The sequence below is a fragment of the Schistocerca americana genome, chromosome 10 (assembly GCF_021461395.2).
Source record: "Schistocerca americana isolate TAMUIC-IGC-003095 chromosome 10, iqSchAmer2.1, whole genome shotgun sequence".
Lineage (NCBI taxonomy): Eukaryota > Metazoa > Arthropoda > Insecta > Orthoptera > Acrididae > Schistocerca > Schistocerca americana.
This window is the reverse complement of record NC_060128.1, coordinates 111,951,853-111,966,515: the sequence shown is the minus strand read 5'-3', so window position 1 is coordinate 111,966,515 and position 14,663 is coordinate 111,951,853. Positions and strand designations below refer to the sequence as shown.

Here is a 14,663-nt window from a genome sequence, read left to right as displayed (position 1 = left end):
ATTTTTGGATTATCGTATTTGTATTCCCAACATTCTATATATACTGTGAACATATGTAGCTATTGATGACCTCTGTAAATTTGTGGGTGGAGGGAAGGGGAGGTGAGGGTGTATGTAATTTGTTTGTGCTAACTTCTTTTGTTTCTATATTACAATGCCTCAATGTAAGCTGTATTTTCTAAAATGGACTGTGTCACTTTCACAAAATATTACGTGTTCTGCCATCTTGTTTTATGAGTTCTGGTCAGGAATTTCAACTCTGTATTGGCAGCTGGCCCTGAGGTGGGCACGCACACGCTTGCTTTTGTTATATGTATGGGTCTTTCGATAGTTCTTTCAGAGCAGAAAAACAGAGTCGCAGTGCAGATGGCTTTGTAATTTTTTTAATCCTTTATTATTTGTTTTCCTGCTACGTTGGCTTTTTGTAGATGTCCATTTTCTTCTATTATAAGTTTCTTCAGAATGACTTGATCCACTGATGGCATCCAGAGGTATAAATAGTAGGTACCCCAACCTTTTAGCATCAGTTCATCAGCACATATGATGCTAATAACTTGTTCTGTTGTTCAAATTTATTGTGCATGTAAGACAACCACCCACCCACTTACCCAAAAATTTTCAGTCTGCAATTTTTTTGTACAAATTCTTTCCATCATTGTGTAAATCTTATAACTCCGATGTGACAGTAGCCTGTTCTGGCTGCCAGAAGTCAGACCAGTCAACTCCAGCAACTCAGATAAGTGGTCTCAGAGTTGTTCTTTGGGAAAAATCGGGTAGAATGTAGTTGGAGGTAACAAATCAGTTCTCTAGGGAGTGTACAGTGTGAGGCCACACATTGTCATGCAGAAGGATAATCTTCTTCCCTGCAATGCATGATGGAACGTTCAATGAGTGTGAAAGAAGTGTGGAAGGCCAAAGAAGCTCAAGCAGAAAACAACCCTCTGTGTTTAAGAAGACAACACCCATATCTTGATGCATTTCCTCATAAGGATGGATTAGGTCTGCAATCATATAATCTATTTTGTAGGGGAAGAAAATCCATGTAACAGCTTTAGCTTTTCTTTAAATTTTTAATCTTTTCTTAAATTGTTTTGCAGACCAGTTTCAGGAAATTGTATTTCCAATTTCACTGCTGTATACTGCTGTATAATGCACCAGAATGATGCCACAACATGCACAGTAGTCAGAACTCTTGAAACTACTGTCTTTAGCATCCAACCATAGTGCAAATGCAAAGCAGTAGATAACGAACATACACCAAGGAACCAAAACATTATGGCCACAGTCCAGTGCACGGAATGTCATCTGGTGCTGGAGCTGCTGCAGACACACGAGGGTGTATAGAAGTTACAAGAATGGAGCAGAGACAAATGGGGTTTCAGTGACAATAAGGGCTGCACATGGCAAAATACACTGACAAACAACTTTGAGAAAGGACAGAACATTATGACCCAGCGCCCAGGAAAAGCATCTCACAAACAGCTACCATTGCTGGCTTTCCACGCGGTACCGTAGTTAGGGTATATGGAAAAATCGTTGAAGAACAGTGAATCTGTGGATAGGTGACAAGGTTTCTGATGTCTACACCTCATCACATAACATGGAGGCTTGGCCACTCTGTAAAGCAGGATAGGCGACTATTTGTGCCAGATCTGAGGACAGAGTACACTGATGGTGCAAGCACAACTGTTACAGACTGCATTGCTCAGAGCACACTGTCGAACCTGGGGATCCGCAGCAGATGATCACTATATACCTGCAATGACATCATCAATAACAACTGCAGAGGGAATGGGATCATTGAAAATGGACCTTGGGTCAATGGAAATGTGTTGCCTAATGAAATGAATCACATTTCTTGTTACACCAGATTGAGGCTTATTTGCAGATATGCTGTCATCTAGGCGCTGTCAATAATGGTTGCAGTAGACACTGGATCATTGAGACTGGACTGTAGATCAATGGAAACATGTAGTCTAGTCAAATGAATCACTTTTCTTGATACACTGAGTAGACACTCATCCCGTCACTGTCAATAACAGTTGGGAGTGGGTGTCAGATCATCGAGCTCAGGCTGTGGTTCAATGGGAATGTGTCACCTAATCGAGTGAATCATGTTTCTCGTTATACCGTTTTTACACTCATTTGCAGATACGCCACCATTATGGCAAAAGGCTGCTCGAAACGTGCACCATGCCACAGTAGTAGGTCAGTGGGCACAGTGACATGCTATCAGGGTGTGACAAAGCAAGCTGGGATATTTTTACTTCCCCCCTCTTGTTTTGCCATCTGCCTACTTAAATTTTTTTTTTTTCCGATTTTAACTAATTACCATTAACATACTTCAATATAATCTGCATTTTCATACAAGAGAAAGATTGGCCCTTAGTTTTTGAGAATATAACACCAGATCTAATTTTGTGCTTAGTCTTAGGTACGTAATTGCTTTTCTAATTTATTTAGACTATTCCTAGTTAGTATCTTTTGTTATAGGGTGAAATCAGTAATTGTTTCGTAACTTAAATTCTATTGCTGACATATAAATAAATATAAATTCTGTACTAATTATAAACATTTGGAAGACGAAACAATAGCACTCTTAAAGTATCTATTTGGTTCTAGTCAGAAATGTGTTAGCAAAACCTGGCCTTAATTAATTCCTAAGTAATTAACAGTTTTGTCAAAAGTATTGTTTGCGTAACTATATATGTTAATTTCATGATTTAAACAAATAATTCAGCCTAACTTTTGTAGTAGAAGAAACTGTTAAAAGAATCAATTTTTCGATACATTCAATTAATCGAATGAGTTAAGATTTAATTGTGATTTCTGTAAAATTAACTTCAAACAATGTGTAGTTTCAGTACCTAGAATTGTGAGGATATATAAGAACCCAGTTTTTGGTCACGAGACAGTCAGTCCACGGCCGTGTTTCAGATGAGAAACTGTGTTGGTCAGAACAACAACTATGCATCAACTTAACAGTGAAATAAGGGCTACACCAATAGGCTGTGTGTTAAAAGCAATGACAGTGTCTGTTCAATTTATTTGAAAGACTGCGAACTGTGTGGTTAGGCTTTTACCGATCTTAGATGTTCAACAGTAAACTATTGTAGCAGTATGTGGATGTTCACCTGCAATCTGTTTAGAGGATTATGGAAAGTTTAATCAATAGTGCAATGGCCATATAACTGTGTAATATTGGGTGGTTGTGAACAGTGAAATTAAGTACTGTGAAACACAACAGTGCATCTGTCAGCTACATCATTTACAGTAGAAAGTACTGCATGTCCACCTCCTATTTCTTTAGCCAGTATCACAACATAGTACGTCAACACTGAGGACAACAAACGAAGAAACAAAGGAGACAAACCATCACAGGGGGACTTTCACCTGGGCTTCTATGGAACATATGGTAGTAATTAAAGGCACCATGACAGCTTTGGACTACATGGATATCATTACAGACTACCTACATCCTATTATGCTCAAAATCTTTGGACGGCAATGGCATCTTCCAGCAGGATAAATGTTTGTTAAGGACAGAATCATGCGGCAGTGGTTCGAGGAGTATGACAGAGAACTCATGCTAATGTTTTGCCATCAAATTTACTTATCTGAACCCCTTGGAACACGTCTGGGATACTACTGGTGCCAGTTCGACACCCATAAACTAGCAGCCCGTAATTGACAAGAATTGCATGATCTTTGTGTAGACATCTGGTGTTGTATACTGCTGGAAACCTATGAAGGATCTGTGAAATGCCATGCAGAGTTCCTGCTGTATTGATTTCAAAATGTGAGACAACATGCAATTAAGCAGATGTTCATAAAGTTTTAACTTGTCTTGTTACACCAGGGTGATGCTTATTTGCAGATATGCTGTCATCCAGGCACTGTCAATAATGGTTGCACTAAACACTGGATCATATCAACTTAGATTTCACCAATTTCAATGAGAAACCAGAAAAATCACACAAGTTTGGTCTGACTTATGGGACACAACTCAGCTTTCTGGTGAGTGGTAAACATTACTCTCTCCATTGCTTATTTTATCATCTGGCTCGTTTAGTAGTTGCTTGTGCCACAACTGAACCAACAGTGTGTGTGGAACATATGGTCGCTAACATTACAAATGGCACACACCTGCAGCCCAGACAGGGCAGCTTCCCTGACCCAGGCGCCAATGTCTCCTCTGCTGTCCAGGGTGTACTCTGAGAGGCCAGTCAGAAAGCACTCCAGTACTTCCTCCATTAAAGTACGGCTAGCTGTAATGAAGTGAGAATAAGGTGTTTTTTTTAAAATCTAGTACACATTCTAATAGACACTCATGCAATCATTCATTCATTCATCGTGTTCTGTAAATACCACTGTGAAGGAGAGCAATGTGACAATACAAAATCAGGCACAATAAATATGACACAAAAGTCTTGTAACTTTACTGAGCTGGAATTAAGTCTCTTGAAGTCTCATAATATTTCTTCTTGGACCATCATCAATGGACTAGATGAACATTTCTTCTTTCTGTATATCTTAAAATTGTGCCTGTTGTTTTTGTGTTCTATGCACAGATCCTCCCCCCCCCCCCAACCCCCCCCCCCCCCCCCCCCCCCATGAACCATGGACCTTGCCGTTGGTGGGGAGGCTTGCGTGCCTCAGCGATACAGATAGCCGTACCGTAGGTGCAATCACAACGGAGGGGTATCTGTTGAGAGGCCAGACAAACGTGTGGTTCCTGAAGAGGGGCAGCAGCCTTTTCAGTAGTTGCAAGGGCAACAGTCTGGATGATTGACTGATCTGGCCTTGTAACAATAACCAAAACGGCCTTGCTGTGCTGGTACTGCGAACGGCTGAAAGCAAGGGGAAACTACAGCCGTAATTTTTCCCGAGGGCATGCAGCTTTACTGTATGATTACATGATGATGGCGTCCTCTTGGGTAAAATATTCCGGAGGTAAAATAGTCCCCCATTCGGATCTCCGGGCGGGGACTACTCAAGAGGATGTCGTTATAAGGAGAAAGAAAACTGGCGTTCTACGGATCGGAGCGTGGAATGTCAGATCCCTTAATCGGGCAGGTAGGTTAGAAAATTTAAAAAGGGAAATGGATAGGTTGAAGTTAGATATAGTGGGAATTAGTGAAGTTCGGTGGCAGGAGGAACAGGACTTCTGGTCAGGTGACTACAGCGTTATAAACACAAAATCAAATAGGGGTAATGCAGGAGTAGGTTTAATAATGAATAGGAAAATAGGAATGCGGGTAAGCTACTACAAACAGCATAGTGAACGCATTATTGTGGCCAAGATAGATACGAAGCCCACGCCTACTACAGTAGTACACGTTTATTTGCCAACTAGCTCTGCAGATGACGAAGAAATTGAAGAAATGTATGATGAAATAAAAGAAATTATTCAGATTGTGAAGGGAGACGAAAATTTAATAGTCATGGGTGACTGGAATTCGAGTGTAGGAAAAGGGAGAGAAGGAAACATAGTAGGTGAATATGGATTGGGGGACAGAAATGAAAGAGGAAGCCGCCTGGTCGAATTTTGCACAGAGCACAACATAATCATAACTAGCACTTGGTTTAAGAATCATGAAAGAAGGTTGTATACATGGAAGAACCCTGGAGATACTAAAATGTATCAGATAGATTATATAATGGTAAGACAGAGATTTAGGAACCAGGTTTTAAATTGTAAGACATTTCCAGGGGCAGATGTGGACTCTGACCACAATCTATTGGTTATGACCTGTAGATTAAAACTGAAGAAACTGCAAAAAGGTGGGAATTTAAGGAGATGAGACCTGGATAAACTAAAAGAACCAGAGGTTGTACAGAGATTCAGGGAGAGCATAAGGGAGCAATTGACAGGAATGGGGGAAATAAATACAGTAGAAGAAGAATGGGTAGCTTTGAGGGATGAAGTAGTGAAGGCAGCAGAGGATCAAGTAGGTAAAAAGACGAGGGCTAGTAGAAATCCTTGGGTAACAGAATAAATATTGAATTTAATTGATGAAAGGAGAAAATATAAAAATGCAGTAAGTGAAACAGGCAAAAAGGAATACAAACGCCTCAAAAATGAGATCGACAGGAAGTGCAAAATGGCTAAGCAGGGATGGCTAGAGCACAAATGTAAGGATAATAATAATAATAATAATAATAAAGATTTTATTGTCTTTAGGCCATTACAGCAATTGACAACGTCAAATGAAGCTACAATTTATAATACAGTGTGATAAGGTATTGACTACTGAAATATTTTAGCTTATATTACAATAAATGTACAGTGGGTCATCTGTTGGATTACTGCATTTTACAGTTGAAGAATTCATTGATATCATAGAACGGGTGGGCAATAAACCATTCATGCAGTCTTTCTTTGAATGTATGTTCAGGAAGATCCTGTATGGCATGTGGCAGCTTATTAAATAGCTTGTGCCCTGTGACTTCATAGCTATTTATTGATTTTGATAGTCTGTGGTAAGGCGTGTATATGTGTTTGATGCTTCTTGTGTTGTAACAATGTACATTTTCTCTACGTTTCACATCTTGTAGGTTCTTCTTCGTAAAGATTAAGACATTGTATATATAGAGGTTTATTACAGTCATAATTTTTTGTTTAGTAAATAAGGGTTTGCAGTGAGCCTTATGTGAAGAATTTGTAATTATCCTAATGGCTTTCTTCTGCAATAATAGGATGTCATGTATATGACTACAGTTACCCCACAAGATAATGCCATAGGATATTATACTCTGGAAAAATGCAAAATAAGATGATCTGATGTATGTTTCAGGTACACAATTTCTGAGTTGTCTTAATAAATAAATTACTCTAGATAGTTTACTACTAATATAGTTTACATGTTGGCCCCAGGATAACTTTTCGTCTAAATAAACTCCCAGGAATTTAACAGAACTAGGGTCATCAGATAGTGGCTTGTCTCTTAGAGTGAAGATTATCTGCTGAGTTTTATTTTCATTTAGCAGGAAACTATTTGCTCTGAACCAATATGCTGCATGAGTGAGTGTATTTTCAGCACAGGTTTTAAGATCATTAAGACTGTTACTGCTATGGAGAAAAGTCGTATCATCTGCATACAATACAGTGGTGGATCTAATAAACGAGGGGAGGTCATTGATCATTATCAGAAACAGGAAAGGCCCCAGTACAGATCCCTGAGGCACACCTACTTTAACATTTTCTATGTTTGACATTTCCTTACCAACACAAACTACCTGTTTACGGTTGTTGAGATAAGCTTTTAATAGTCTGAGACTGTTTTCTTTGATGCCGTAGAATTCTAGTTTCTCTAGTAGTGGCATGTGCTCAACACAGTCAAAGGCCTTGCTTAGGTCACAGAATGAGACCTGAGCAAAGCCTTTGTTCTCAAAAACTTTGAGGATGTAACTGACTACCATGTTGATTGCATCAATGGTCGACAGATTCTTCCTAAACCCGTATTGTGTAGCATTAATTATTCCTAGATTCTCAAAGTGAGATGATAATTGTTGGTACATGATGCATTCTATTACCTTGGAGAATGTGGGTACTATTGAAATAGGCCTGTAGCTAGATGGAGAGTCTTTATCTCCCTTTTTGTATACTGGGACAATCCTAGACAGTTTTAACTCATCAGGAAAATATCCCTCAAGTAAGCACTTGTTTATGCAATGGGTTAAGGGGTAGAGAATGCAGTCACACACTTGTTTTAGCAGGTTGGATGATATGCCATATATATCTAAGCTATCAGATGATTTCAGTTGTTTTATGACCCCTTGTACATATCTAGGCGATACTTCGGAGAAGGTTACCATGCTTGTATTTAGTGACTGTCTACCCCAATTTTGGGAGAGTAACTCTGATGGACTAATGTCTGGTTTGATAATTGTGTCTCCTATTTCTCTCACTGAATTAATAAAAAACTCATTGAGTGTTTGTGGTGGGATATTAATTTTGTCTTTTTTAGTATCTCTGGCAGCACTGTTAATTACTTTCCAAGCAGTTTTGCATTTATTGGTGGAATTATGTATGCTGTTGGCATTGTAGGTTTTTTTGGCTTGCAGGATGGCTTTTTTGTATTCATTCCTGCATTCCACATAGGCTGATTTGGCACAGTCAGACTTCATACTATTGTATATGTTGTACAGTAACAAAACTTGTTTCTTTAGATCTGTCAGCTGTTTAGTGTACCATATATTTTGTCTGTTTTGAGATCTGGATTTGTGGCTGCTGTCCATTATTTTGATTTTCTTTATGGGAATACTATGGTTAAATAGGGTCAAGAATGATTTAAAAAATCTATCAAATATTATTTTGGCTGGCAGATCATTACTTGATGTGTAATGTCCATCAACACTACAATGGCCAAACCAGTCTCTGTCAGCAAGGGAATTACGAAATGTGTTAATTTTATCCTCAGTTATGGGTCTGGTAATCACAACTGTTGGGACAGGTCTGTTTGCATTGCTCCTATTGAGGGGAATTTTACTTGCATAATTTAGAGATACGGAGTCATGGTCAGAGAATGGGAACACTACAACTTTGCATGTGTTTTCAGTGGTCTTGAAGTTTACAAAGATGTTATCTAAACATGCTTTGTTTCTTGTGGGCCTGTTATTAACATGATGTAAATTGTATTGTCTTAGCAAGTTTTCCAGATCTGCAACACTACCCTTACATTTAGTAACATCAAAATCAGCATTCAAATCACCTCCTATTGCAATATCATAATGTAGCCATTTAATATTACTTAATTCACTCAATAGCATGTCCATTTTTTCTAAAAATATGTTAATGCTTCCCTTTGGTGATCTGTACATGGATACTACTATTAGCTTATGACTGTTAATGATTATACCCGTAACTTCAAAGTGCTGTTCATCACTCAAGGAATTTAGGTCTAGTTTGGTTATAGTACAATTGAGTGACTGGTTGGAATAAATTGCCACACCACCTCTAATGTGCTTTTTCCTACAGTAGCTATTTACTATACTAAAATTGTCAAATTTGGCAACTGCAAGTTCATTCTCATTAGCCCAGTGTTCACTCAGACAAAAAATATCAAACTGGTTATCAAGTCCAAACTCATTTATGATAAGTTCTTTATCTTTCAGTCCTTGAACGTTAAGGTAACATATTTTAAGATCCATGCTCTTATTGCTAACACACTGAACACTATGGTGATTGGTTTTCAAACGTTTTTCAGGGCCTATCTCACTAGGGGTAAGATAGATACCGCCTACAGGAAAATTAAAGAGACCTTCGGAGATAAGAGAACGACTTGTATGAATATCAAGAGCTCAGATGGAAACCCAGTTCTAAGCAAAGAAGGGAAAGCAGAAAGGTGGAAGGAGTATATAGAGGGTCTATACAAGGGCGATGTACTTGAGGACAATATTATGGAAATGGAAGAGGATGTAGATGAAGATGAAATGGGAGATATGATACAGCGTGAAGAGTTTGACAGAGCACTGAAAGACCTGAGTCGAAACAAGGCCCCCGGAGTAGACAATATTCCATTGGAACTACTGACGGCCGTGGGAGAGCCAGTCCTGACAAAACTCTACCATCTGGTGAGCAAGATGTATGAAACAGGCGAAATACCCTCAGACTTCAAGAAGAATATAATAATTCCAATCCCAAAGAAAGCAGGTGTTGACAGATGTGAAAATTACCGAACTATCAGCTTAATAAGTCACAGCTGCAAAATACTAACAAGAATTCTTTACAGACGAATGGAAAAACTAGTAGAAGCCAACCTCGGGGAAGATCAGTTTGGATTCCGTAGAAACACTGGAACACGTGAGGCAATACTGACCTTACGACTTATCTTAGAAGAAAGATTAAGGAAAGGCAAACCTACGTTTCTAGCATTTGTAGACTTAGAGAAAGCTTTTGACAATGTTGACTGGAATACTCTCTTTCAAATTCTAAAGGTGGCAGGGGTAAAATACAGGGAGCGAAAGGCTATTTACAATTTGTACAGAAACCAGATGGCAGTTATAAGAGTCGAGGGACATGAAAGGGAAGCAGTGGTTGGGAAGGGAGTAAGACAGGGTTGTAGCCTCTCCCCGATGTTGTTCAATCTGTATATTGAGCAAGCAGTAAAGGAAACAAAAGAAAAATTCGGAGTAGGTATTAAAATTCATGGAGAAGAAATAAAAACTTTGAGGTTCGCCGATGACATTGTAATTCTGTCAGAGACAGCAAAGGACTTGGAAGAGCAGTTGAATGGAATGGACAGTGTCTTGAAAGGAGGATATAAGATGAACATCAACAAAAGCAAAACGAGGATAATGGAATGTAGTCGAATTAAGTCGGGTGATGCTGAGGGAATTAGATTAGGAAATGAGGCACTTAAAGTAGTAAAGGAGTTTTGCTATTTGGGGAGCAAAATAACTGATGATGGTCGAAGTAGAGAGGATATAAAATGTAGGATGGCAATGGCAAGGAAAGCGTTTCTGAAGAAGAGAAATTTGTTAACATCCAGTATTGATTTAAGTGTCAGGAAGTCATTTCTGAAAGTATTCGTATGGAGTGTAGCCATGTATGGAAGTGAAACATGGACGATAAATAGTTTGGACAAGAAGAGAATAGAAGCTTTCGAAATGTGGTGCTACAGAAGAATGCTGAAGATTAGATGGGTAGATCACATAACTAATGAGGAAGTATTGAATAGGATTGGGGAGAAGAGAAGTTTGTGGCACAACTTGACCAGAAGAAGGGATCGGTTGGTAGGACATGTTCTGAGGCATCAAGGGATCACCAATTTAGTATTGGAGGGCAGCGTGGAGGGTAAAAATCGTAGAGGGAGACGAAGAGATGAATACACTAAGCAGATTCAGAAGGATGTAGGTTGCAGTAGGTACTGGGAGATGAAAAAGCTTGCACAGGATAGAGTAGCATGGAGAGCTGCATCAAACCAGTCTCAGGACTGAAGAGCACAACAACAACAATGCACAGATCAAAACAAATTTATGTTACTGTTTTTCTTTTATTCAGCTGTGAAATTTATTGCCTTGCATACATTATTAAACAAATTTATGGCTTTACCGGTGCCTTTACTGTCACCTTTGCGTAAAATTTGGGTATCATCTACATATCTTTTGTAGTATACTATGCTTTTTAAGCAGTGCTCCTAGCTGTTGAATATTTCCTGTTCTAAGTGGTTTAAGAAAATGTCTGTTGTTGTGCCAGAAACAGTTGAAGCTATGGATAGTCCATCTGGTTGTTGATAAATGCTACCATTGAAAGCAAAGCAGTAGTTGTTGAGGATTATTCCTAGTAATTCTTTAAATTCAATAATTTTTGTGCTTTATTAAGTTGTTCTTTATTACTGCAAGGATACTGGAGTACAGAGTTACGATGTCTAGCGACATAAAATTGGCACCATATGGAATGTTTATTTCTTTTACTTCAGTGACTAGTGCGTAACTGTTTTTTTTTTTTTTTTTTTTTTTTTTACTGTATACATTTTTCCATATATGAAATACATCTTTAGGAAATGATTGAGCTTACAGGACATCCTTTCTTGTGTAGCTTAGGTTTGGATCTTAATAGTGGAATGATGTACCTTCACTCATGATGCATGCGAATTCAGAGAGCATGCATCCATACAGTTTACAGGCCTGCTTACAGAGGTCACCTTGGTCAGCCCCATGGCACTCTCTCGTGAGCTATCAGAGAACAGCATTATTTCATCGGTCACAAATGGGTATTTAATGAAGGAGAGTTAAAGCTGTTAAACAAGGGTTTAAAATATAACACAAAAGAAAACCTGTCAGACAAGATACTGCAGCAGCTCATACTGACAACAAAGAATGCAACAGATATTGTAAAACTAAACGGCAATGAAATATCTGCCATGGGTTGCAAACTAAAAGGAAGTAGTGAAGTATGAAGATAAACATAAACATATTCAAAAACAGTACGCAGTATAAATAAAAAACTTAAGAGAGAAACTCAGGCACTAACTTTAAAATCAGATAAAAGCTACACAATTGTCACTATGAAAGAAATAGAATACACAGAGTAAACTCTACAACTCTTTGCACAAAACAACATAGTATAATTCAATAAAGACCCAACAAAACAATTCCATAGCAAAATCAAAGGCCACTTAAGACAATCATATTTCTTACTGACAGAATATGAAAAGAAATACATCATCTGTACTCTCCATTATGATTCCAACCTAAGGTATGCAAGGAAGGACGTTCTCTCAGTGAGGAACTTGAAACATTCAGCACAGGGCAAGAGAATGTAGAGGAACTCTGGTTCAAGTGTAAAATAATAGTTGACCATGCACGGGATAGATATGTGCCAAGAACAATAGTTCATAATGGGAGGGAACCTCCTTGGTAACAGTCACTGTGAATAAACTTCTAAGTAAACAGAGATTACTGTATAATAGGTGTAAAACAAAGTGTAGGGCTATAGATAGAGAGATGTTGAATAAAGCACGTTTGGGTGTCAAGAGAGCAATATGTGATGCCATCAATGGCTACTGTAGCAGAATATTGTCAAGTGATCCTTCACAGAACCCAAAGAAATTCTGATATGTAAGGGCTGTTAGTGGCACCAAAGTTAGTGTCCAGTCCTGGCGAATGAGACAGGAACTGAAATTGGAGGTAGCAAAACAAAAGCTGAAATGCTTAACTCCATTTTCAAATGTTCCTTTACAAAGGAAACCCATGACAATTGCCCCAATTTAATCCTCTTACCACTGAAAAGGTGAATGAAATAATTACTAGTGTCAGTGGTGTTGAGAAACACCTGAAATCGTTAAACGTTAAGAAAACTCCAGGATTCAATGGAATACCTGTCAGATTCTATGCTGAATTTGTGACTGAGTTAGCCCCTCTTCTAACTGTAATCTAAAGTGGATTCCTCAGACAAAAAACCATGCCCAGTTCTTCAAAAAAGGCATAGTCACACCTGTCTACAGGAAGGGTAGTAGAAGTGATCCACACAATTATTGTCCAATATCCTTGACATCAATTAGTTGAAGACTCTTAGAACGTATTCTGAGCGCAAACATAATGTAGTATCTTCAACATAATGGCAAAATTTTGGATCAAGGCAACCATGTAGATGTGGTATTTCTTGATATCTGAAAAGCATTTGACTCAGTACCATACCTATGCTTATTGTCAAAAGTGTGATCATATGGGGTATCAGGTGAAATTTGTTACTGTGCTGAGGACTTTTTAATAGTGACAACACAACATGTCAGAGTCATTGTCAGATGTAGAAGTAACTTTGGGTGTGTCCCAGGGAAGTGCGTTGGGACCCCTGTTATTCATACTGTATGTTACTGGCTTTGCAGACAATATTAATAGCAAAATCAGACTTTTTGCAGAGTTGGTGGTTATCTATAATGAAATACTATCAAAAAGATAGTCTGATCTAGATAAGATTTCAACATTGTGCAGAAATTGGAAGTATGCTCTTCAAAAATGTAAAATATTTCACTTCACAAAATGAGAAAAGTAGTATCCTATGACTATAATATCAATGAGTCACTGTTGGAATTGGCCAACTCATGCAAATACCTGATTGCAACACTTTTTAGGGATATGAAATGGAATGATCACATAGGTTCAGTCGTGGGTAAAGCAGCTAATCGACTTCGGTTTATTGGTAGAATGTTAGGAAAGTGCAACCAGTCTACAAAGCAAATTGCTTACAAATCACTCATGCAACCAGTTCTAGAATATTGGTCAAGTGCATGGGACCCGTACTGGATAGAACTAACAGGGGATACTGATCATATACAGAGAAGGGCAGCATGAATGGCCGCGGATTTGTTTAATCCACGGGAGAGTGTCAAAGAGAACAAGAAGTCTATTAACAAGGTTTCAAGAAGCAGCTTTAAATGTTTACTCCATAAATGTACTACAGCCCCATATGTATCAGGCACTGATGACTGCGCAGTTGAGCACCCCACAAACCAAACATCGTCATCACCACATATGTATCTCTCACATTTTGATCGTGAGGATAAGGTTAGAATAATTACTGCATGCACAGAGGCATTCAAACAATCATTCTTCCCATGCTCCATAAGTGAATGGAACAGGAAGAAACTCTGGCACAATGCGATGTATCCTCTGCTATGCACCTAACGGTGGTTTGCAGAGTATAGATATAGATGCCGATGTAGTTAACAGTATGAACAGCCACGCATGCAAAATATCTCACAAGCTCAATCAGTTCCTAAAATGTATTTCACATATGAAACAACATATATTGCAAAAACAATAACACAATAGTCATTGAAATAAAAGAAATAAAAATTTGAGATGGTGCCCATTTCATATCACTAGGCATCACAAACCTGTATTCCAATAGCCTTGTTAAAGAAGCCATTGCAGTAATGAAGAACAACTTACTAAAGCACAAAAAGTGTTCACAAGCTGAAATTACTGAATTTATAGTTACTAGGAATAATTCCCAACAACAACTACTTTGTATTCAGGGTAACATTTATCAACAACCAGATGGAGTGACTACCCACAGCCTCATCTCCGGCACTATAGTAGACACTTTCTTAACCCACATAAAACAGAAAATATTTAATAGCCAGGAACACACTGCTTAAAAAAATATAGTATATTACAAAAGATACGTAGATGATATCTTAATGTAACTCAAAGGT

General features: G+C 38.4%; 1 protein-coding gene across 1 annotated transcript in view; it reads right to left on the bottom strand.

The window, feature by feature from the left end:
- The window catches only part of LOC124552512 (tubulin-specific chaperone D), a 192,117-nt gene that overhangs the window by 39,741 nt on the left and 137,713 nt on the right, over positions 1-14,663 (bottom strand). Inside the window, exon 14 of the mRNA XM_047126801.1 lies at positions 4,147-4,268. Coding sequence (XP_046982757.1) covers positions 4,147-4,268 — 122 coding nt within the window. The remainder of the gene's footprint in view (positions 1-4,146; positions 4,269-14,663) is intronic.